This window comes from Macrobrachium rosenbergii, chromosome 3, assembly GCF_040412425.1.
Source record: "Macrobrachium rosenbergii isolate ZJJX-2024 chromosome 3, ASM4041242v1, whole genome shotgun sequence".
NCBI lineage: Eukaryota > Metazoa > Arthropoda > Malacostraca > Decapoda > Palaemonidae > Macrobrachium > Macrobrachium rosenbergii.
In genome coordinates this window covers 43,644,331-43,668,686 of record NC_089743.1, presented here as the reverse complement: position 1 = coordinate 43,668,686, position 24,356 = coordinate 43,644,331, and the positions used below count along the sequence as shown (strand labels likewise).

General features: G+C 36.0%; 2 protein-coding genes across 3 annotated transcripts in view; one reads left to right on the top strand and one right to left on the bottom strand.

Annotated features, from left to right (window-relative positions):
- Positions 1-21,236, top strand: part of LOC136854787 (neurogenic locus notch homolog protein 2-like) — a 137,979-nt gene extending 116,743 nt beyond the window's left edge. For both annotated transcript variants that reach the window (XM_067131355.1, XM_067131358.1), the window contains 7 exons: positions 12,335-12,400; positions 13,942-14,028; positions 14,496-14,741; positions 15,187-15,339; positions 18,270-18,381; positions 19,380-19,478; positions 20,427-21,236. In XM_067131355.1, the coding sequence (XP_066987456.1) occupies positions 12,335-12,400; positions 13,942-14,028; positions 14,496-14,741; positions 15,187-15,339; positions 18,270-18,381; positions 19,380-19,478; positions 20,427-20,454 (791 nt within the window). In that variant the 3' untranslated portion in view covers positions 20,455-21,236. The remainder of the gene's footprint in view (positions 1-12,334; positions 12,401-13,941; positions 14,029-14,495; positions 14,742-15,186; positions 15,340-18,269; positions 18,382-19,379; positions 19,479-20,426) is intronic.
- Positions 4,062-8,934, bottom strand: LOC136854774 (uncharacterized). The gene is given in 1 exon segment (XM_067131352.1): positions 4,062-8,934. A coding segment is annotated over 1 exon segment (744 nt). The 5' UTR covers positions 6,362-8,934; the 3' UTR covers positions 4,062-5,617.
- Positions 21,237-24,356: the final 3,120 nt, after the last annotated feature.

The window sequence follows — 24,356 nt, the reverse complement described above, 5'->3', positions numbered from 1 at the left end:
AGTTTAATATATAATTGTGGATTTTTATTACACAAACTGTTTTTCACGAGATTGTGAATTTCTAGGCATTATTATTATTATTATTATTATTATTATTATTATTATTATTATTATTATTATTATTATTATTAAAGATTTTATGTTGTTCGTCGTCACTTTTCTTAGTGCTACAAGGTTTAAAAACTACTGACACGGGACCACATAAAAATATACAACCTTGAAAGTTTTTTAAGGATGTGATATGCACTAACCTTGGGGGGAAGACAACTTGCAATTTACGACAGTAAATTAGAATGGACACGAAACATTTAGTCACGTGATTTTTCTCCTCTGACTCTACGGCTTGCAAGAAGTCATAAGTAAAGAATCATCGGAGCAATTAATATCAACGGCATGTGTCATGTTAGTTCAACTCTTTCTGTCAGCGAGGAAGGGTGGACTTCAGAAAGAAGAGCCTTAATTCTTAAGGAAAAGAGGTAAAATTCTGTCTTTCATTTTGTTGGGAATTTTCAAACTGTTCATTTTTTTTTTAAATTTTACTGTGGCGTAAGGAAAAGTTTTTGGGTGTAAAGTTCATTCTTTTTTAATTTTGGGGAAAATTTGTCTATAGTAAAGTTAAATTTTTTTTCAATTTCTTCTAAAACTTTCTATAGTGAAGGTCAGTCTTTTGTAAAATTTTTTTCATTTTTACGGGGAAAAGTTCAATCTTTTCTCGATTTTTCGGACATTTTTCTTTAGTAGAGTTTAGTTTATTCTCAATTTTTGGACATTTTTCTTTGGTTGAGTTCAACCTTTTTTTCCATTTTGGAAGAAAATTTTTATAAAGTAAAATTCAGTCTTTCTTAAACTTTTTAAAAAATTTTCTGTGGCAGAATCTTTCCTCAATATTTTGAATATTTTCTGTGGTATTATTAAATTTTTTGGACATTTTTCTGTGGTAAAGTTTAATCTTTTCTCATTTTCTTTAAATTTTTCTATGGTAAAGTTCAATCATTTATCATTTTCTTGAAATTTTTTCTTTGGTAAAGTGCAATCATTTCTCATTTTATTGACATTTTACTATGGTAAAGTACTCTTTTCTCATTTTCTTTAAATTTTTTTACGGTAAAGTTCAATCTTTTCTCATTTTCTTGAAATTTTCCATTTGTAAAATTCAATCTTTTCTCGTTTTTTTGGAAATTTTCTGTTGTAAAGTTCAATCTTGTCTCTTTTTCTTGAAAAATTTCTTTGGTAAAGTTCAATCTTTTCTCATTTTCTTGAAATTTTTACTGTGGTAAAGTTCAATTTTTTCTCATTTTCTTGAAAAATTTCTGTTGTAAAGTTCAGTCTTTTCTCATTTTCTTGAAACTTGTCTGTGGTAAAGTTCAATTTTTCTCATTTTCTTGAAATTTTTCTGTGGTAAAGTTCAATCTTTTCTAATTTTCTTGAAATTTTTTGTGGTAAAGTTCAATGTTTTCTCATCTTGAAAATTTTCTGTGGTAAAGTTCAGTCTTTTCTCATTTTCTTCAAATTTTTTGTGGTAAAGTTCAGTCTTTTCTCATTTTCTTGGAATATTTTGTGGTAAAGATCAATCTTTTCTCATTTTCCTGAAAATTTTCTGTTGTAAAGTTCAATCTTTTCTCATTTTCTTGAAAATTTTCTGTTGTAAAGTTCAATTTTTTTTTTTTATTTTCTTGAAAATTTTCTGTGGTGAAATTCAATCTTTTCTCTTTTTCTTGAAATTTTTTTTGTGGTAAAGTTCAATCTTTTACCATTTTCATGAAATTTTTTTGTTTTAAAGTTCTTTAAGAGGGAAGTTTTGATACAGTGTTATTTAACATAAGTTCTTTAAAAGTGAAGTTTGACATAATGTCATTTAACATAAGGTCATTAAATGTAAACCTTTAATATAAGTGACACATTTAATTTTTTTTGCAGAAAATAGCCAAAATGCTTTAAATTTCGTCATGGTAAAAACGGGTGGGTCAACATATGCTTAATAATCCCTCAAAAATTCAAAGGTGTTAAATTTTTCCGTCGTTTTTATTTTCCTATTTTCAACTTTGATTAGATGTCTGAAAGTTGTGTACTGTTGTTTAAATGCTATTCTTGCATTAAAAGATTTTCATCTAGTGGTGAATATAACTTGCGTAAAAATAAGGAGATCTTGTTGATTATTCAGTGGTAGTTTCAGAAAACATGCTGTTTATTTATTGTTTTATTTTTAACTTCTTTCATTTCTTCCAATCTTGCCGTTCATGTTTACACTGTTATGTTGTAATGAGACTGTAAGCTTTCGAAGTCGATTCCAAGGGCATGAAACAATAATTTAGTTCTAATTTAAAAAAAAAAAAGAGTAATGAAACGTTGTTGAGAGTAAATACAGCAATACATGAAAATTAAAATCATTCGTGAAACTTGAATTTCAGTTTACAAATATTAATATTCTCTCTCTCTCTTCTCTCTCTCTCTCTCTCTCTCTCTCTCTCTCTCTCTCGGCAAATGGAATGAAGATGGAGGGCGTTAGGACATTCCCAGTGGGATGGAAGGCGCGCGAACTTTGGGCGCAGCTGACGCAGATGGCCGTCTCTGCAATTCTTCTTCTTCTTCTCTTTCTTCCATCGGAATCTTGGGCTCGAGAACATCTGCAATTTGCAACTGGCAGCGCCCTCCCCGAGACTTTGGTCGACTACTGGATTACCGACTCTTCTTCACAGTGTGAGTTCTTTCTCGATTCTTTTTTAGTTTCACTCTTTCATACTTGTTTGTCTTGGCTGACTCTGAACTAGAAGCAGCTACGACTGAACAGGTTATATATATATATATATATATATATATATATATATATATATATATATATATATATATATATATATATATATATATATATATATATATATATATATAATGGAATTATAAACCGAGTCTAATAAACGAATCAGGACATGCAGAGAATAAGCGGTAAAGAGATACCCCGAAAGGATTCACAGTTGTCGGACCACCTGAAGTTCGACAATAAATCATTGCTGAGTGTCTTACATGGAAAAGGGACTGCCTTCAGCGTCTTAGTGAAAATCCCAGATGTGAAAGGGCATAGACGAACTACGAATGATTTTCTTATGTGAAGACCACACCGAAGATATCTGTGTTCAAGTGGTGTAAAGACAAATCCCAGATTGTTAGCGAAGGATCCCTCAGTGTATACAACATTGGAGACCAAGGCGAATTCATAATCTAAGCACTGGATACCACTAATGGAGCCCTGACTTCGACAGTGACTTTTTTAAGTGCCTAGATTAATTTGAGGGGAGAAGCTAAGGATTTAGGCTCCTCCTATGAGGGTCAGGTATATCTGCTTGTCCAATCAATACCAACATTGCCAGACCTCTAAAAACGTCCTATGGAAAGCCCTTGGTCAGTGTTCAACAAGAGTACCCAGAGACACACCTTCAAGGGTTGGAATTGAGGCGGAAGGAGGTGTTTTCAAAAGGGAGCAATGCCCAAATATCAACATGGATTCTACAGAACACACCTCCAAAAGTCGAAATGGAATAACTAGGAGGAGATGCTAAAAACAGGGATCAGCGAATATAAGCAGAAACACAAGAGACAGAGAGGATCTGAGAGAGAGAAGGCACAAGAAAAAAGAGGGGAGTGTGAGTGGTCTGTGGAGGTGACACTGCGAGCCTCAAGTGATTATAGCAAAATCCACCTAGCTTTACAGCTAAGCCCCCCCATTGATTACGTCACGACTGTGCCTTAAAGCTGATTGGTTGGCGATGGTTTCGAAAAGTTGGTTAAACTGTGGTTCTTTTCATCTTCATTAATTTAACAATGGTTGTTTTACCGAACTAAATTACGTTCTGTTATCAAAAGGAAACGTTAGTGTTGTGTTTCGTAAATGAGGTTCACCTGAATACGGAGGTGAATCAGTGACTCAGGGGATGTGTGCGTTTGAATTGGTGCACTTGAATCACTGGACAATGATAGTTACGTCTGATATTGTCAAGCGTGTTCACCATTCTAAATTTAAACACAAAGACTTTCTCAGAGCTATGCAGACTGGTATTTTACATTGATTTCTGGAAATTGTACTGCATTTTAATAATCATAAGATCGATTGCATCGCAATCGTTTACACGTTTGGAGGGATGACAAGCAGTGACTGCGCTCTACAAAACCAGCATATGCCTATGTTTAACTTAAAGTATGATAGGCTACACGAGTCATATTGGATATAATTTGCTGCGAATTTTCTTAAGGACATTATCTCCTTTCGAAATAACAGGATCATAAAAATGGACTAAGACCTATGTCTTTTTGTCGGTTTACGCAGCTTAAGACGTTTATATTATAGCCTATCCCCATCTTACACTAAGCCGTTTTATTGTGATTCTTGTTGTGGTTATTCTTTTTTTGTTGCTGCTGTTATGGTGCTTGTAGTGTCTTCGAAAAATTTCCATATTGTAACATAACATTGCAGAATACACATAGACTTATTCATAAAATAATGGTGTAAAGAATTATCTGCCTACTTTTGTTAATTGAAATTAGTCATTCGTTTTATTTAAAAGTAATCGAGATCTTTATGAATATAGTCTACGCTAGAATATTCTCCTAACAACAGAGAGAGAGAGAGAGAGAGAGAGAGAGAGAGAGAGAGAGAGAGAGAGAGAGAGAGAGAGAGAGAGATTTACTAACTCTTATGTATCCTTTTGTCCAATAGGGTAATCTACAAGAATGTCCCCCAAAATAAAGTGATTCATGGGCTACTCGCAGACTGGTTTGGATCATCTCATGCATAACTTTTTCAGCTATCATTTTTTTTTTCTTATTTCGTTAAGTATCTTATGACGCCTTCCTACGATAGCCTTCATTTTCATAGAAATGCTACAGTAGTCTTATATTTTTACTCATCACAGTAATATAATTTGTTATCCTTTTTGTAAATATATTTTCAGTATAGTTCATTGAAAGCAGTTTGATAGTTGTGTGTAAGGCTGAGACAGTCCTATGATTGATCTGTGTGTGCCATTGGCTACGTGCTCACAAGTTTTATTTTTATTCTCTGTCGTATAAGTGGCGTTACAGTTACTGTGGCCATCCACGCATGTATGTGTATGAGCACTTGCTTATGCGTGTACATTCCACTTTATGCATACACATTATATATCGTGGAGTTGAAACTACTGTATTAATTAAAAGCTACTCTATCGCCAACAGATATTTGCGATAAGAAATTGAGTGTCATTGCCTCAAAATATAAGAAATTGACGTGTAGGCCTATGCCCTGTCATTGCCTCAAAATATAAGAAATTGACGTGTAGCCCTATGTCCTGTCATTACCTCAAAATATGAGAAGTTGGCGTGCAGGCCTATGTCCTGTCATTACCTCAGAATTTAAGAAATTGGCGTTTAGGTCTATGCCCTATCATTGCCTCAAAATATAAGTAATTGACGTGTAGGCGTAATCTCTCAATGATATTAACGTTTGACATGCAGGATTATGAAGAATTAATACCCTAATGTCGGAACTGGCTGCATAAGTCTATGCTTCATTTCAATTAATGTGGTCTATGTGGGATCGCTTATGTAGGCTAGCACCAATTTAAAAAAAAAAAAAGCAAGATTCTTGTATTTAGGCTGCGCATAATAACAAAAAGAAAAAAAAAAATGCCCAGACAAAATGATCCAGGATCTTCATCCTCTTCCCAGTTTGTTCCCATTTTTTATGGGGTCGCCGTTTCCATTCATTTCTGTCCTGCGCTTCTGCCTCATCAGTTCCCTTCTCATGCAGGTCTCTCCTCACACAGTCCTTCCATCTCTTTCTTGGTCTCCCTCTTCTTCTTCCTCCCTGGACCTCCATCCCAATAGTATGTCTACCAGCGTGGTCCTCATCTCTCCTCAACAGGTGTCCATACCATCTCAGACTCCCCTCCTACACTTACTTTGATATTTCCACCACCTTGGTCGACCCCCTAATGTAATCATTTCGGATCCTATCCTCTCTCGTCACCCCAGCCATCCACCTAAGCATTCTCATTTCTGCCACATCCATCTTCTCCTCTGTCTTTCTCAAGCTTGCTGTTTCCGCACCATACAGTACTGCTGTTCTTACCACTGTCTTATGAAATTTTCCTTTTAACCTCTGCGGTTCTCTTTTGTCACAAAGAACTCCGGAAGCCGCTCTCCAGTTGTTCCAGCCTGCCTGTACCTGATGTTTTACTTCTTCTTCCATATCTCCTCCAGCATTAACATAGGATCCCAAATGCTTAAAATTATCAGCTCTCTTAATGGGTTCTCCCCCAAGCTGAGTACTTTCCCTATCACCCCCCTCATTGGTGGTACACATATATTCTGTCTTAGATCTACTTATTCTCATTCCTCTGTCCTCTGTGATGTGACATTCTCTCGGTGAGACATAGTCGTTCTTGGTCTGAATAATCTACCCGATATTACACGTCTAACATACAATTAGCGAATGAAATATAGCTAAAAGTGTTCGTGAACTATCGGTGATTAGCTTAATATCAGATTACAGTGATAAACCGTCTAATAAGTTGTTTTTTCAAGTGAATTATTAAAATCTGAAAATCATGGAGGAGTCGACCAACAGTGGCAAACGGTGGAGAAACCTTGCTTGCATAGGTGATATTCAGTATGATGACTTGGCAGGCAGGGAACTCGGTTTGCTGATCTTGGAGATGAATGGCAACGTCGACCAAAAAGATGCGAAAGCATTCACAGACATATTGAAAGGATACGATCCTTCAAACTGGAGCAAATCTGTAGAAAATATAATGAAAATAATGGAAGGGATACCATGAAAGTTCAAATTATCAAAAGACTTATAAAGAAAATCTACAAAAATCAACACATACCATCAAAGAAAATAAGTATGGTGAAATTAGTGAATATATTGATTGATGCAATAGGCAAACGGATGCCTAAAGCATGTAAACTATGTAGAGTGTGGTATAGCATTGTAAATCCACAAAACCTGATTAGGAAATGCTATGCTTGCCATGTGCCTACGCATCCTTCATGTGCTGAAGTAGTGCAAAATAAAAATAAGGACACAAAAATATTTTGCTCAACATGTCTAGTATGGATAGACAAGGTTATTAAATCAAGACTTAATGTACAGATTGTGGAGGATGAAGAAGATGAAGAAGAGGAAGAAGAGGAAAATAGAAAAGAAGAAAATAAGACTGAAGAGAGAGAAAAGAGTAATGAAAACAAAGAACCGGATAAGAGTATGGATGCAGAGAAACTCATAAATTCTACATATGAGGTATTACAGCAACATACATATGAAGAAATAAATTATGACATGATAAATCAAAATAAAATCCCAAAATGGGAAAGAACAAAAAAAAAAAGAAAGAAAGACACAGTATGCACCCTTTTGAAAAGATGGAATTGCAGGTTTGGTGAAAGATGTTATTACAAACATCCCAAGATATGTCACAATTATGAGATCTATGGCAAATGTGCATATCTAGATGGCTATGAAGAGGAATGCAGTGAACTACATCCAAAAATATGTAGAAACTGGAAAGAAGGAAATGGATGTAGGTTTAATAAGAAATGTAGGTACATGCATCCTGTAGCCATGAAAAACCAAAATGAAAATCAAATACATATAAAAAATCAAGGTAAAAATGAAATAAATAAAGAAAAGGAACAAAGATCATGTGATGAAGGCAAAAAGCAAGCCAACAACACATTATGAAATGTCAGCACCACGATATGAGGCATCAGCACCTAAATATAGCACAAGGAACAAGCAATGTATCTATGATGCTAGGGGATGGTGCAGATATGGAGATAAATGTAGGTTTATGCACAAAATGAATAATTATGAAGCTGGAAGATCAAATATAATGGAAAAGTTGGATTTTTTAATGTACGAATTTCTGGAAATGAAAAAAAGATCAACATATCAGAACAGGAAAGAGACATGGGAAATTCCTTATTATTACCCATATTAGATAATGGAGATAATACTCAAACCATCATAGTGATGAACGCGCAGGGTTTAGTTTCGAGTAACTCAAAAAGAAAGATAGGGTTCTTAGAAGAACTAACCCAAAATGAAAAAGTAGAAATATTGAATATAAGTGAAACCTGGTATTCCCAAGAGACTGGTAATGATGACCAGATAAAGGGTTTCCAAACTTATAGATCAGATAGAAAAAATAGAAATCAAGGGGGAACCGCGATATATGGGAGAGATGCCAATCAAGGAAAAATCTGTGAGAAATATAGTAACACAGAATGTGAATGAATAGCGGTATAATTTGAATCTGAAAAATTAGTGAACATTGTAATATACAGACCCCCTAATACTAAAGAGTTTGACATAATAATTGACAAATTGGATGAAATATGTAGAAATCACAAGGACTGGACTATACTCCTATCCGGAGATTTTAACTTTCCTTTTGTAGAATGGAAAGAACGAATAGGAGACTGTGGTTGTATTTATATATATAAAAAGAGAGCAATAGTAGCGCAGAAGATAAGAGGCAATTTGAAAAGCTATTAGATATGCTACTAGAACATAACATTCAGCAAATAAATCACCTGCCAACAAGAAAGGATAATATTTTAGACCTAGTATTTGTGAATGAGGTGAACTATGTTAAAGAAATAATAGTACGAGTATATAACAGGAGTATTTCGGACCATAATGTCATAGAACTAACAGTCCATTCCAAAACACATGAAAACAGAGAAAAGCAAGAGACGAAAAAATGGGAAGGATATGGAAAATACAATTTCTATAGTAAGAATATAAATTGGTCAAAAATAAATGAAGAATTAAACAAAGAATGGGAAAACATATTTGTAAGTGATAATATACAGGTAAATACCGATATATTATATAAAATATTAGAGGAAATAGTGGAAAAATATATACCGAAAAAAAAATAAACATCAGTCACGAATTCCAAGAGACAGAAGGATCTTGTTCCAGGAAATTAGAAAGTGGAAAAAAGGTCTTGCAAAAGAAAAGAATGCATGGAAAGTGATGGAACTAAAAAGTAAGATAGAAAATGCAGAATAGAAATAGGCCCTCTAAGAATTGAAGGGCGATTAACGAATGAAAAAAAGGAAATATGTAACATTTTAGCAGAAAGATATAAGAGTGAATTTACACCTAGAATTGACAATGAAGATAATGATACAGAAATAAGAGATGAAAATATTGAATACTTATCGGATATAGATATTACAGAAGCCGACATTGTGCAGACTATTAATGAAATTAAATTAAAAATGGATCAGCAGCAGGACCAAATGGCATACCTGCCATATTGTTAAAGAAAGTGGTTCATTCAATCGCAAAGCCGCTAGCAATATTATTAAGACAAAGTATAGATACAGGCAAGATTTAGGGTGATCATAAATTAGCATATATTACTCCTACTTTCAAAAGTGGTTCAAGACTAGAGGCAAGTAATTATAGGCCTGTGAGTCTGACATCTCATATTATGAAAGTTTATGAAAGGGTAATGAAAGAAAATATAATGAAACATTTAATGAAAAATAGTTTGTTCAATATAGGACAACATGGTTTTGTACCTGGAAAAAGTACACAAACCCAACTGTTAGTCCACCATGAAAGCATATATAAAAATATGATAAATGAAAAAGATACAGATGTGGTTTACCTAGACTTTGCAAAAGCTTTTGACAAGGTAGATCATAATATATTAGCGAAAAAAATTAGAAAACATAACATTGTTGACAAAGTAGGAAGATGGATAAAAGAATTTTTGCAAAACAGAAAACAGATAGTGATTGCAAACGATGAGAAATCGGATGAAGCTACGGTAATATCCGGTGTACCACAAGGTACAGTGTTAGCTGCATTGCTGTTTGTGATTATGATTGCAGACATAGACAGTAATGTTAAGGACTCAGTAGTAAGAAGTTTCGCAGATGACACAAGAATAAGTAGAGAAATTGCTTGTGATGAAGATAGGAACTCGCTACAAAGAGACCTAAACAAAATATATAAATGGGCAGAGATAATTAGGATGGTATTTAACTCTGATAAATTTGAATCAGTGAACTATGGTGATAAAGTAGGAATGCTATATGCATATAAAGGACCTAATAATGAAACAATCACAAACAAGGAAGCAGTTAAAGACCTTGGTGTGATGTTGAATAGGAATATGTTATGCAATGATCAAATAGCAATTCTATTGGCAAAATGCAAAGCAAAAATGGGAATGTTGTTCCGGCACTTCAAAACAAGAAAAGCTGAACACATGATTATGCTTTATAAAACGTACGTACGTAGTCCACTTGAATATTGCAATATAATATGGTACCCACACTACCAAAAGGATATTGCACAAATAGAGAGTGTACAAAGGTCATTTACAGCTAGAATAGAAGAAGTTAAGAACCTTGACTACTGGGAAAGACTACAATTCTTAAATTTATATAGTCTTGAAAGGAAAAGAGAACGCTACATGGTAATCCAAGCATGGAAACAGTTAGAAGGAATTACCGAAAACATCATGTAGCTAAAAATATCAAAAAGAGCAAGCAGAGGTAGATTAATAGTGCCAAAAACTATACCAGGAAAACTAAGGAAAGCACACAGGACATTAATCCACCACGCACCAGCATCGATAATGCAGAGTCTATTCAATGTGCTACCAGCTCATCTGAGGAACATAACAGGAGTGAGCGTAGATGTGTTTAAGAATAAGCTCGACAAATATCTAAGATGCATCCCAGACCATCCAAGACTGGAAGATGCAAAATATACCGGAAGATGCGTTAGCAATTCTCTGGTAGACATCAAAGGTGCCTCACACTGAGGGACCTGGGGCAACCCGAACGAACTGTAAGGTCTGTAAGATAAGGTAAGGCCTCCAGTACTTGTCTCCATCTTTCCAATTTCATTTCCAGATCTTCCCTGCTCCCTGCACACAGGACAATATCATCCGCATACAATATGTTCCATGGTACTGCCTCCCTTACTTCCTCTATGATAACGTCCATCACTATGTTAAAGATAAATGGGCTAAGGGCCGATCCCTGATGTAATCCTACTCTCATCTCAAAACCCTCCGTCTCCCCAACACTGCTCCTCACTCTGGTAAATACATTCCGGTACATCTCCTGTATCAATCGCACGTACTTCTCTGACCATCCTCTCCCTCAAGCTCCTCCGTACTTCGTGTCTCAGGACTCGGTCATAAGCCTTTTCAAGGTCAATGAATACCATATGTAGGTCCCTTTGTTTTTCCCCGAATTTTTCCATTAGTTGTCTCAGACAAAATATACCATCTCTTGTTTCCCTTCCCTTCATAAATCCCATCTGCTCTTTACCTATCTCTACTTCTTCTCTTAGCCTGGCATCTATCACCCTTTCCAGTATCTTCAAAGTGTGGGACATTAGTTTAATACCCCTATAATTACCACACTCTTGGACATCTCCTTTCCCTTTGAAGATTGGGATCAGTATACTCCCACGCCACGCATTTGGTATCTTTTCCTGCTCAAGGATCTTTATCATAAGGTCGTAAAGTATATCCACTCCTTCACCCTCTAATGCCTTCCATGCCTCCACAGGTATCATGTCTGGTCCAGTTGCCTTCCCATTCTTTATCTTCTTCAGTGCATCCAGCACCTCTTGCTTAGAAAACCTCATCACCATGCCAATGTTCACCTGCCCATCCCCTCTTATTAGTCTATTATTTTCTTCCTTTAACAGCTGTTCGAAATATTCTTTCCATCTCTTCACAATGTCTTCCTCCTTTCTAAGTACCACCCCAACTTGATCTTTTATTTGTTTGATATGTGTTTTATCTTTGGTGCTCTTATTTCTAGCCTTTGACATCTTGATCATCTTTTTAATCCTTCCTTCGTCCCCAGCTCATTATACACATCATCTTCATAATGATATACTGTATAACTTATATATCTTGTATCGGAGATATCAGTTGCAGACTTCACAACTCCGGGAACTCAAATCTGTGGTGTCATGATTCATGCACGAAACTCAACATTACGGGACAGAATCAATTCCGTACTGGTAATCATTTGGACTGTTAGCTAGTGTGACGTCATTCCCCCTTCGAGAGCTAGCCGATCACTGGCGTGCAGTGGGCCGGGCTTAGCTGCAAAGTACGGCATAAGGCATTATAAATTTATATAAATTTGACTCACATCGGGACTGAACCCCGGTCTTTCAATTGAGAGGCTAGGGCGTTAACAATTGACGCGGTCCAGTCCCGATGTAAGTCATATTTACATATATAATGCCTTATGCCTTATTTTTTTTATTAATATATTAATTACATCACCATCTCCAAAATTGCAGGTGTTTGCCGAATTATGTGCATCCGGAATATTTCTTGCAGCGGCGTCACTGTTCAGCATAATGGAGGTACAGTAACTCAAAATGATGTCACTGTATTAAGCAAATCAAAGAAATTTTTTTATCAGCTATTTCTCTACACTCTTTCTCCGCAAATTAAGGTGCATGAAGGAAATTAGTAGAATAATTCTGTCAATTATTAATAATTTTATGACTTTAGTAAGAAATGTAGTGGGGGAGGGCAATTATGAATTCTACCGTAATAAATCATATTCCTGTGAATTCTTTTCACTTTCTTATTATTGTTTTTCTTGTCCTTCCCCATTTTTTAGTATTTCGTAGTTTACTGTCAAATAGGGAATTACATTTGAATTATGTTTCTAACAAGAGTGTGTTATATATATATATATATATATATATATATATATATATATATATATATATATATATATATATATATATATATATATATATATATACTGTATATGCATATATTATATATTGTAAGTCACTGGAAATATGTGATGTCCATAAAATATGGAACAATTATAAATCCTGATTTGGTTTCATCTTCAATTTAATTCATATTGTAGAGGACTGATATATATTGGTAGAAATTTACATTATATACAGTAAATGGCAGAATGACAGTACAAACGAACATACAGACGGTAAAAAATAAAAATAGTAGCACCTGACATGAAAAAGGAGGGGCCACAAACTCATTTGTAACCGAGGTAGTGCTCCTCTAATAAATCTTGGTTTTTGTAAGTTAGATGGGTTCTAACCTTGGCTGCTAAGACACGCTAGACTACATTCCTTGCAAGCTAAACATTATGCATATTTCTTTTTGAAATAAATGGATCAGGTTTATATGTCCCTGGGCTGATAGTATATTCTTACAGAAGCTGTCTTGTATTAAATTTTATAAGTTATATTTCTTTGCAACATTTTAGAATAACCTGGATTTTTTACATCTGTCCAACTGAGAGCACGAGCGTTCTCCCAAAGACAAGTGGAATTGCACTGTTCCCCCCTATGCCATTCTGTTTTGTTTTCCGAATATTTTCCTGATTGACCAGTATAGAAACTGACATGATTTGGTATACAATTCTTTCCGTATTGTCAGAAGAGTTTTGTATGAGTGCCTTTTTCATTGTATTGTTGTTTTTAAATGCTACACTAACTCTAAAGTTCTTAAAGTGAGTGGCAGTTCTTTATAATTATTGCATTCAACAGAAATGATACAGTCTTTCATACTGATATCCCACAGCGCACGTTTTATTACAGCTAAATCAGGATCATATGAACGTTATGTGGCAATGGACCTGATTATAAAATATCCTGCCCTTGGCTTTAAATCGGCGAAATCTGTCAGTTTAATAGCTGAGTAGAGCCAACACTTTCACCATGATCTTCAGGAGACTAAGATATTTTACTATTTAGACCTTCATTAATTCCCTTTTTATTTTGATATCCAATAAAATATTACTTAATTACCATTTGTACTATGAAGAGACGTAAATTGTTAGTATAGAACTCCAAAGGGTGGCAGCGAGTGTGATTTTTATCGTAATACTCTGGTCTTCGTATCCTTTTTCACCCTTCAGGTCAGCTCACATGTACCTTCAGCCATGATGAAGTTCTCGTTGAATATCTTGTTGGGAGCTCTGGTGCCAGTACTTGGATCTTTGATGGTAAGTTCATTTTCAGAAATTCTTCTGGAAATATATGACAAAACGCAACTTGAATCTCATTATCTTCCACTCCCTAGAATAGATTTGTATGCCCAGTTAACACAGAGGAGACGTGATGTCTCGAAACTGCCTGTGAGATAACAGACACTATTCCACGAATGTCCATTTCTGTGTATAAATTAAGAGTGTTCCTGAACCTCTGATTTCACCTATCGCCTGTAGTTTAGAGCCTCTAGGATCAGTCTCTGTACAGCGCGCAATTCCGTTGAGGTGCCATTATACCCTACTGCTAAGTTCCTCTAAGGACTTTTATTTCCTCAATTTAAAGAGAATGAAGCTATTTTCTTCCTGGGTGTGTTGTTAAAGATGCTATGTATTTGTGCAAGAGCTGGCTCACACATGCATCACTTGTTTGTTCTGAATGCTCGTGAGAGAGACTAGGACTTCAAGTAATTCTTTCTCTACAGTTACTACGACTACAACAACTCCAGCTACTACTACTACAACTACTACTCCCTCTACGACCATAACAACTACTCCATCGACGTCTTCAACAACAACAACAGATACTACTACAACCACCACAACTCTTACTACTACTGATACAACTACAACCACCACAACTCCAACTACTACTGATACAGCTACAACTACTACAACTTCAACTACTACATCTACAACCACAACGACGCCAGCTACAACTAAAGTAAAAAGTAATTATCCTTCCCATTTATTCATGTTATTTTTATAGTCGTTACTGATCCCCCAGCATTCAACCTATTACAGATACCACTAACAGTAATGATAAATATTCTTGAACGCCCTGCTATTTTAATAATCGTTTAAAAGTATAAATAGTTTTATTAGCTTGGGTCGAATTCCTAAATGTTATAAATTATATCGGTAAATATCAATGCCATATGAAAGTATTCCTGGCTAGATGTGTCTCCTATTACTGATAGGGAAGTAGGGTATGACCTTGAATATAAGGCAAGTTTTAAAATGTTATCGAGATGTTACGCATTCTGTCAAATGGGCCGTACTATAAAAGTGAGTTAAAATGGAATTTTAGCAGAAAGCCGTACATCTTATGTAGAGGAGCTTATTAAAGTGGAAATTGATGTTTATTGATGAATAATGACTTGTTCCTCGCTTCAGCTTGCCCAGCAGACTACCAGATGTTTGATAATTCCTGCTACCTCTTGAAGTGGTGGCCTACTACGAACTGGGGAAATGCACGAGAAGATTGCAAAAACCTTGACAGTGAGCTGGTCAAGATAACAAGCCGCACGGAGAATGATTTCATTAAAAGTAAGTACAAAGATTTCTCTCTCTCTCTCTCTCTCTCTCTCTCTCTCTCTCTCTCTCTCTCTCATCAGTATTTTGTCATTGAAGTTTTACTGGAAGTCATTCTAAACCATGACATTTGGCAAACTATATCTGAGCTATTTCTTCCTTTCACCTGCCATCTTGTACAGATGTTTACCCTCAACTTCCCAAATAATGGAGCAGATGGCAAATTTCCTTTTTCATTACCTTACAGTTCTTCCCATATTACTTAAGACAGATTCCTTCTCACTAGTATCCTCTAAAAATGGACAGGTTAATTTTCAGTATGACTTATTGTGATCGAATGCAATGTTAGTTTTCAGGTCCATGAAGGAACAAGAATGGCACCGGTACTGTTTTGTACATGTAGTATCCTTCACACTGTCTCCAACATATATCCTATATAAACGAGATGCATGAAACCATATACAAGCGTACTTGTTAAGGCTATTTTTTAAATTTAGCACCCTTACAGTATTTTGCAGTAACAGTAAGCGTATGTACTTAACAATTATTCATTTCCCCTAACAGACAATGAAAAACCAAATGAAGGAAAAAGTAAAGAATAATGAAATAAAACTAAATAAATGTGTTAAGAAGAACGATCCCGACTTTAATAACTTAAAAGAACAGGAGTGAAAACTTTATTATGAATGCAAAACTTCTTAACACTGGGATTTTCTCTAAACACAAAAATTAAAGAATTTTGCGATGTGTATCTCTGTGTGTGTGTGTGTGTGTGTCTGTGATCTTCTGCCTTTATAGATTAATAGTGCGGACGCATGTAAAAAAAAAAAACACTCACAAAAGCAGTATCATGCACAAAGTTTTATGTGAATTCCAGAATACAGTAAAATCAAAGGTGTCTAAACATCCTCATTCAAGCAAACAATCAGAAATTCCCCCTTTTTTTTTTTGGTACAGTTTGCACGAAGGCATTCCTTTGTTTTAGAAAAACACCTGCCCAATTGCACTGTGAGTTATTACGCTTAATAACAGAGAACATGTACAGTGCAAGATCACATTCTGTGACAGGATATATAACCATAAAAAGAACATCAGTAGCTCAATGGCGAATGGAGATCCAACATTTTTCCCATAAAACACTTGAAAATTCAGTTTAACGCGCGCACAAATTTTTTTTTTATATAAATGGTAGTGAAAGAAAGTTAATTACTCAGTGGTGATGCAATATTTTTATTATATACCACTCATGCCTTGCCTGCCCCGTATTGTATAATAATAATTTAACTTTTGATTAGCACCGCACAGATGGCAGGGGGCCCTTTTGGCCTCCTGGGGTCCCATGGTCTCTCCCTATAGAAGTATAGATTTCCACATCAGGAATGGTTACCACTGAGGTGAGCCTCGACGTATTCAGGGACTGTGTCTGCATGCTGTGCACCTGTTGAGGACATCAGTAGTGGCCTCATACATCTGAAGCCAGCTAGCCCATGACCTCTTTTGTCTGTAGTTTTGGTGCACTCAGGGGACAAGTATTTGCTGTGGTGGCTGTTTCTCCATTGACTGTCTTCTGAAGGTAACTTGTTCTCTAGGTTTATGTTAGGACTTTCTGAGGGCAGTCTTCAGGACAACTCACAAACGGAGTCTTGTCTTCAATCGGCGGCTTTACCTCCCTTGGGAATTTCCATTTTATGTTTTGTAGGTCCCACCTGATCTTTTGTGGAGTTGGCCAGGCATCTCACACATGCAGCTGTGCAACAGTACTCCTCATCACAAATTTGCTGACCACGCTAGTCCTAACTTCTTTAGATCTGCCTAGGGTAGCCGTGTATTCCAGCACAAGGGTGGGTGTTGGGTTTGAGCAGCTGAAAGAGCCCAGCAAATTTCTCCGCATTTATTTGGTCTTTCCATGCCTTTCCGCATTTTGGTTACACTTCTGTGACACAGCCTTTTCATCATTTTCTTCAAGTGTTAATGCACATTTGGCTTCCACAATCCACTGACAAAAAAATTACTGCCGACAGCCTTTTCAACCATCCATGGTTTTCTTTAGGGCTACCATACATTCACAATGGAATTGCATTCTACTGTTTAGCAGAATACAGTAAAAATATCATAAAAAACAAGAATTGAAATGAAAATTAAACATGTACAATTTTAATACCGTGTTCATAATTTTGTAAAAGGATTACAAGATTATACCAGGGCACTAGAGAGAGCTGTAAAAGTCCCTAGCCATCCTACATCCAGTACAGCTCTCACTGAGAGGCTTCCACACCTCATCTCAGTTTATGTATATAAAGTAAGGTGGTTCCAGACTCCTGGATCCCTCAACGGCGACAGTACTCTCCATCACAAGGGCAGCCATAAGTGCCCAATATAGTTCATACTTGGAGATTTTCCATTCTCCTCCGAAGTCAAACTTGTGAGCCATGCCGCTCCTAACTTCCTTGGGTGGATATTATGAAGGTTGGGATGTGTCTGTATTCACTCTTGTAAGATTTATTTGAATCTGACAGTTACTATGAGCTTAATTAGACTTTTATTATTCTGCCTAGCACTGTCTCGCCTAACATGCTTGGATTTGAAGCCACATAGCAAAGTAAGAGTGTCCTCATTCACTTCCTGTTCAGACTCAGACGGGTGGAAGTGTTTGCAAATGAAGAGAGAACACCAAGTAGTTAAGATGTCTGTATGGCTTAATGGTAAAAATACATATATCTTGTGAATGTTACCAGTAACAGTAGTAGTAGTAGTAGTAGTAGAAGCACCAGTATGTTCTGGTAGTCTTGATATTTTAATGGAATACAAAATTATGACAAAATTGTTCTTTCCCAGGATTGGTCTTTCACAGGGTGAGACTGGAGATGGTAATATGGACAGTCTTACATTTGTACATTTCACGGAGGTGTGTATTCACAGAATATTTCTTTTCTTGTTTTCAACAGATAAATTAGGTAACCAAGGCTTCTGGATTGGACTGAATGACAGAGACATTGAAAACAGCTTTAAATGGTCTGTGGATAACAGCAGTGTTCAAGACAATAACAATTATGCAAGGTGACTATTCTATATATTTCCCTTGTTAGATGTATATCAAATAAAGCATGACATTAAGCAGTATCCCAAAATTTACATAATTAACAAAGTATATGGAGAGAAAATCCTTAAATCTGGATAGCACTTAACCAACCTGGCAGCAGACCTGCCGTGATGGTCAGTTTATATATATAGATATATTCTTAAGAATGCCCAATATTATTTACTCACATAAAACATCATTTTGTCAGGTGAACTTTCTTACTTTGTTAGTGATTTTTTTTTAGCTAGTAAAGCATTCATATGTAAAAATTAAAAGGGTTGACGAACGTTAGCTCCATCTTATTCACTCTTTTTCTTTCTACATCTCTCCCTGCACCGGACATATTCTAAGCAGAAGACATCACTTAATCTCACAAGTATTTTTCCCAGAATTAATGGATGAAATGGGAAGCTGCAGTGCCTGTTAGCCATGTCTTCATTCAACACTTTAACATTGGATCCAGTGGAAGCCAAGATACATTCTGTAGCATTCAAAGAAGGTTTCCAGAACGCTCCCGTGATAAGTCAACTTTCACATCTAAAATAGCTAGACTGATGTTTTGTTGATGTTTCATGATTAAAAGATTCACAAAGTTGTATGCACCTGTGATATATCGTTCCCCAGTGTAATGTTGACGCTTTTCAGTGGCAAGAGACACACTGCTCTATGGATTTCAAGAGAGTAAGGGAATTTCTCACCTTCACAGATAGGCCATTATAGCTTCTAGTTTTCAGCGATCCCTTGATAATAGTTTGGACAAGACAAAACATCTTCACGATATTCCGGAGATAAATGAACTTCCTTTATTCTAGGCTGTTAATCACTATTAAAACTTGAATTGAACTATATATGTACAATAACATAAAAAACACACCCACACACAGAAAGAGGTTGCGAATTTCTGTACATATGACATTCATCATACTTTAATGTCAAATATTAACGTCGTTCTAATCTTAACTGTTCATTACTTTAGCTGGGGAGGCGGGGAACCAAACGATAACAATGGACAAGACTGTGTTGCTGTGTATTCTGACGGAAAATGGTATGACAAAGATTGTTCCTTGAGTCACTGGTAAGAATGATCTGTGAATTTGATTGTTGCTACCAAGTTACCTTGTATATATGAAAAGAGTCTCATGAGAGAGAGAGAGAGAAACCTGTAACTTATAACAGCAAAGTATTTGTCTTGTATAGACTTTGATTCCCTTCTTAGCCCCTCTTCAATGTGAGACAAAGTTCAGTCACATTTGAAAAGATCACAACCCCCGGTCCTGGGGAAGATTATCTCTCGTTCCAGAGACATTTTAACGAAAACGGGAAACCTCGGGAAAGATTGCTTCCGGAGGAAACCGGTCTACTTTTCGTGTTCTGTTCAGATCTTTGATCTTCAGACATTTGGCGCTGATGTCGCGACAATGATGCTGTTTAAGAAATTCGACGAGATAATCGCCACTACGTAACGACTCATTTCTTTTATTAATGAATTCGAGTGGCAAAGCCAGAGAGATGGAGCCGTATTGAAATATTTGCCATTGTTAAGGGTCTCTCTCTCTCTCTCTCTCTCTCTCTCTCTCTCTCTCTCTCTCTCTCTCTCTCTCTCTCTCTCTCTCTCTCTCTCTTAAAACAAGACAAATAGTCCAGATGAAATTGTTGGTTATCAAACTTGTATTTGTATTTGTGACATAAAAATGTGCACTTTTATTAACAAAAAAGAAAAATGTGGTTGACTTCATCATGCATGTGTATTTATAAGCTTTTATGCATGAGCTATTCTTTCTTGTTTTCTCCTCACATGACATATTTCTTTTCATCTAGAGCCTCTAATGTTTAAAACAATTTATCTTCTACAGCAGCTAAAACCTCAACAGCAAGTCCTAACCTCTGCTGTAACCATTGGCTAAATATTTTTAATGAGGCTGTTGTTGGGAAGACTGAGAACTCTTTGCTCGAGGAGTTCCCTTGAAGAATTTTTCTTTTTCCTTAAAAATGCTTGTTTTTAAAAAGAATTCCTTTTTTTCAGCTACATCTGCGAAAGACCCGCCTCTTAAGTTCCCTTTAAGATGGGCTAGCAGCTGTGCCTCTGTTGGGACAGTTCTCTGCAACTAGCACATGTTGCAATCTGCACTAAACACAACAGGATGTCATGAACTGACCCTCCTAGAGGTATAACTTAAAGGAGGGTAATTAGAGAGGAAATAGACACATAAATAGTATTCTGTTTACATACTATTCATTGATGATAATTAACTTGAGTGGAAAATTCCTGTTTTCCTGAAACACTGTGAGACGCACACAAGTCACTTTTTTGCTCTAGTTCTACAGTCAAGATTGAGGGTTGGCTCGATTTGATCTGCTGAGTAAGTAGCCAAGGTTTTATAAACTCAGGGTATTAGAGAGCACCATTTGCCTCTGTCTAGTGGCTAGAGTTTGTGATGATATAGTTAAATCACCAAAAAGTATAGGAATAATTTTAAAAGCTAATTATGACCATTTTAACTTAAAGAAGGAACTTAGCTTCTCCGAGTTTAATGATAAATATTGCTCTTGATTCCACTTAAAAAGAAATTGAACTGTTAACTGAAATTTCACAAATGACAAAGCCCTGAGGCCAACAGAAAATCATGAAAGACGAATTGTCACCCAATATTTGTTTATCATGAAGTCTGACCGCCTGAGTTAGCAGAAAATGCCGGGGTTGAAAATGCAAGTATTTAGCAAAGTTCGTACACGGAACTCCACACCACTTTGATGAATTTTGTGACAAAAGATAAGTGTTTTAGATGTGACTTTGTGTGAATTTATGTGCTTTGAGAATGAAGATGCAGGATGTGAACAATTTGATCCCTTTTTTTTTTATTATTTCAATGTGTTTTACTATAGGTAGGGGAAATGATTATAGCCTTCCCCTTTTTGGACTGCGATATTCACAGAAGCAATTAGTTTGCATTTATTTGGGCTTCAACACTAAGTTAAGAAGTCAGTGTTCACATCATTGCTTTTATAGCCCTGAATATATACATGATGAAATAAATGTTATTAGGAAAATACACAGGGGATTAACATTTCAGATATTGTATTGGACGATGCAATGAGAGCGGCAAAATAAAGGACTTCTTACGCGAATAAAACAAATATGTAACACGAAAAACATTCTCGTTCCGCAATATTACAATAACTTTAAAGGCATTGTTAATTTTTCACGTGAGGGCAGTAATATCATAAAAAAACTGATAAAGAACTTTAATGACTGTACCAAGAATGTGTACATCAAATACAAAGTAATTCATGTGATAAATTTCATGTGGGTCAAAATGGTAAACCACTGGGAAAGAGCATCAAACGTAAAGATACGTACAGGAATATGTTAGTCGCTGCTCATGTTAAGGGATAATAATCATGATATCAATAGGACAGACACTAAAAAACTGATGTATTCTAATAAAATGTTAAGAACTTAATTAAGTTTAGTTTATAAAAGGAAGTTTAATAAGAATGTAAACATCAGCCAAGAGATGTATAAATTTTGATCCACATTTCCACAGATATACGTAAAGGGTAAAGATTTTAATGAGTGTAGTTAAGTCTGGTCCAGATAACAAGAAAATTATATGATTGTTATCTTCCCCCAAAGAAAAAATCCACATTCGGTGTCTTGCAAAAAAGAAGATTTATGAATAGCACACCCTTCTCTCTTCTAAGAAGCTCCGCCTGCTCTTTGCAGTTGTCAGCAACCTTTATGTACCAGTCCTTTGGAAATTGTCTCGGTACATGAAACCGGTCAGGACCTTATCCTCTGTTTGATTGATCCTTGTGGTAATTTGTATTCAAACTTCACGTGTTCCTGAGAAAATAAATATTGCTCCACTAATGTCTTCTATCGTTTTCCACCGAGACGAGAGCTGATGTTTATTGATCAAAATATAGTATAATGGCTTAAAATAGTCACTGTTCTCTGTTTCTTTTACGGACCTTTTACTTACCAGTCTCATTGGCTGAGATTTCAAAGTACGCATTGTTGCATTTCTCAGTGTGTACGAAAAGGGTTGGGGGTGGGTACGTCGGTAATGAAAACGAGAATTATGAGTTGGAATAATTTATGAGAAACGTAGACTACAGGGGAAAAGGTTTGCTGAAAGGTGGTTTAAAGGAAATGAAAGAGGATGGGCACAATAAATAGCTGAAAATGTACAATTATACGGAAATGATGGAAATATATGAAAGAATACTAAGAAGGATAAAGGAAGAGGGAATAAAAAGAGGACAAATGTATAGGAAAACTGTAACGAAAAGGTTAACGGTAAGAGTAGGTGAGAAACATACAGGGGAGGGAAAACAGAAATAAGAGAAGATAGAGTTATAATACCGGCCCATCAACAATTACTCTACCGGGCTAGAGCAAATTGCCCATCTATGAACGATAAGAAAAAGCCTGGAGGAGGACATATCGCATGAACGTTATGTAGGACAAAGAATGAAAGTGAGAAAAATGTAACGGGAAACTTTTCGTTTATAGAGGAATGAACAGAAGAGAAGAAAGACAAACTACGCAGAATGTGAAAGAGGAAAGACAAAAAGCTAAAAGAGCTCGGAAACTAGGGTTAAGGAGCCGATGTAAAGGCATTACCTCCGAACTGAACCAGTAGACGTTTGTTAACTGTTTGAGGATGATTTGACCGTCACCATTCCTCGGCTAGTATGTCTTGAATGGTGATGTTGAAAGGACCTGCAATGAAGCTGGAACCTTTACCATGACACAAGTGAGACTAACTATATTTTTTTCCACGGTTTTATTTTTAGTTATGAAAATATCGTGACCACAGACACCATCTGTTAAATGATAATGATGATTATTATAAAAAATGAACGTGACTGATTTAAGGAAGCTCTAGACATCACAAAGGTAGTGTCACCTTGTAAAGGTCATTAGTGTTAGCTATATGGAGGCATCAAAGCAAATTCTTCATTGTGGGTCTGCTGTATGTAACTTGCTCTTTACGAGGAAGAGAGAGATTCCACTAAATGGTTTTACGCTGGTTGGGCGAGAATCGCCTCATCTAGGTCCTGTCTTTTCAAACTAAGATATGACATACATTTTGATGGGGAATTGAGCTCTCTCTCTCTCTCTCTCCACTGCAGCAACGACTCACACCAATCGATTGATTGACAGCTATAGTGCATAATTCCTAGCTTAGGTCAACGAACACAACCTAAATCGTTAATGAACATTCCAATGCTATTCCATTCCTCGTCCAATTCTCGGATCGAGTTCCTCTATTTGTGAGCTGTGGGACAATTTGAATACCCCATTATATGTACAAAGGCACAAAAAATGATCTATAATTGTCTGTATAGTGGAAAGTTCTACTTACTAAGTCATTTAATTTTCATTTAAGTTTAGTACAGATTAAAAATGGTTTTTCAGCTCAAAGTATGTCTAATAAAGGACTTAATTTCTAATGTATACTTTAACTATGCACGTGCTGAGAGAGAGAGATGGATCAGTTATCTTCATTAAGTTCTTGTTCAAATTCTGATATATTTTGAGCATTATATTCTCATACATTTTAATTAAGTTTGCTAGTTTCAACACCACTATCATGATCTAAAATTGCCTGTTTTATGTGCAAAGGGCCAGAGTTTAATCCCACGGGGGAGCATGAGTTACTTCTTTGGTCCTGTTTCCCATAATAATGATTGCATCCCATTGAGATAAGCAATGATCATTTACCTGCTGGCTACAAACCTGATTAGAGAAGGGCATGGGGCTAGCAAAAGTGATGACCCATATGCTGCTTTCGCCAGTTGTTGTCAAGTGTTTATTGTATAATATGCTACTGCCAGTCCTGCCAACTACACTGTAATAGTAAATTACAAATAATGATGGAGGATTACTATAATCAAAACCATTGACATTTATTAGGGCAGCAATGTCTAAGGTACACTGCTTACT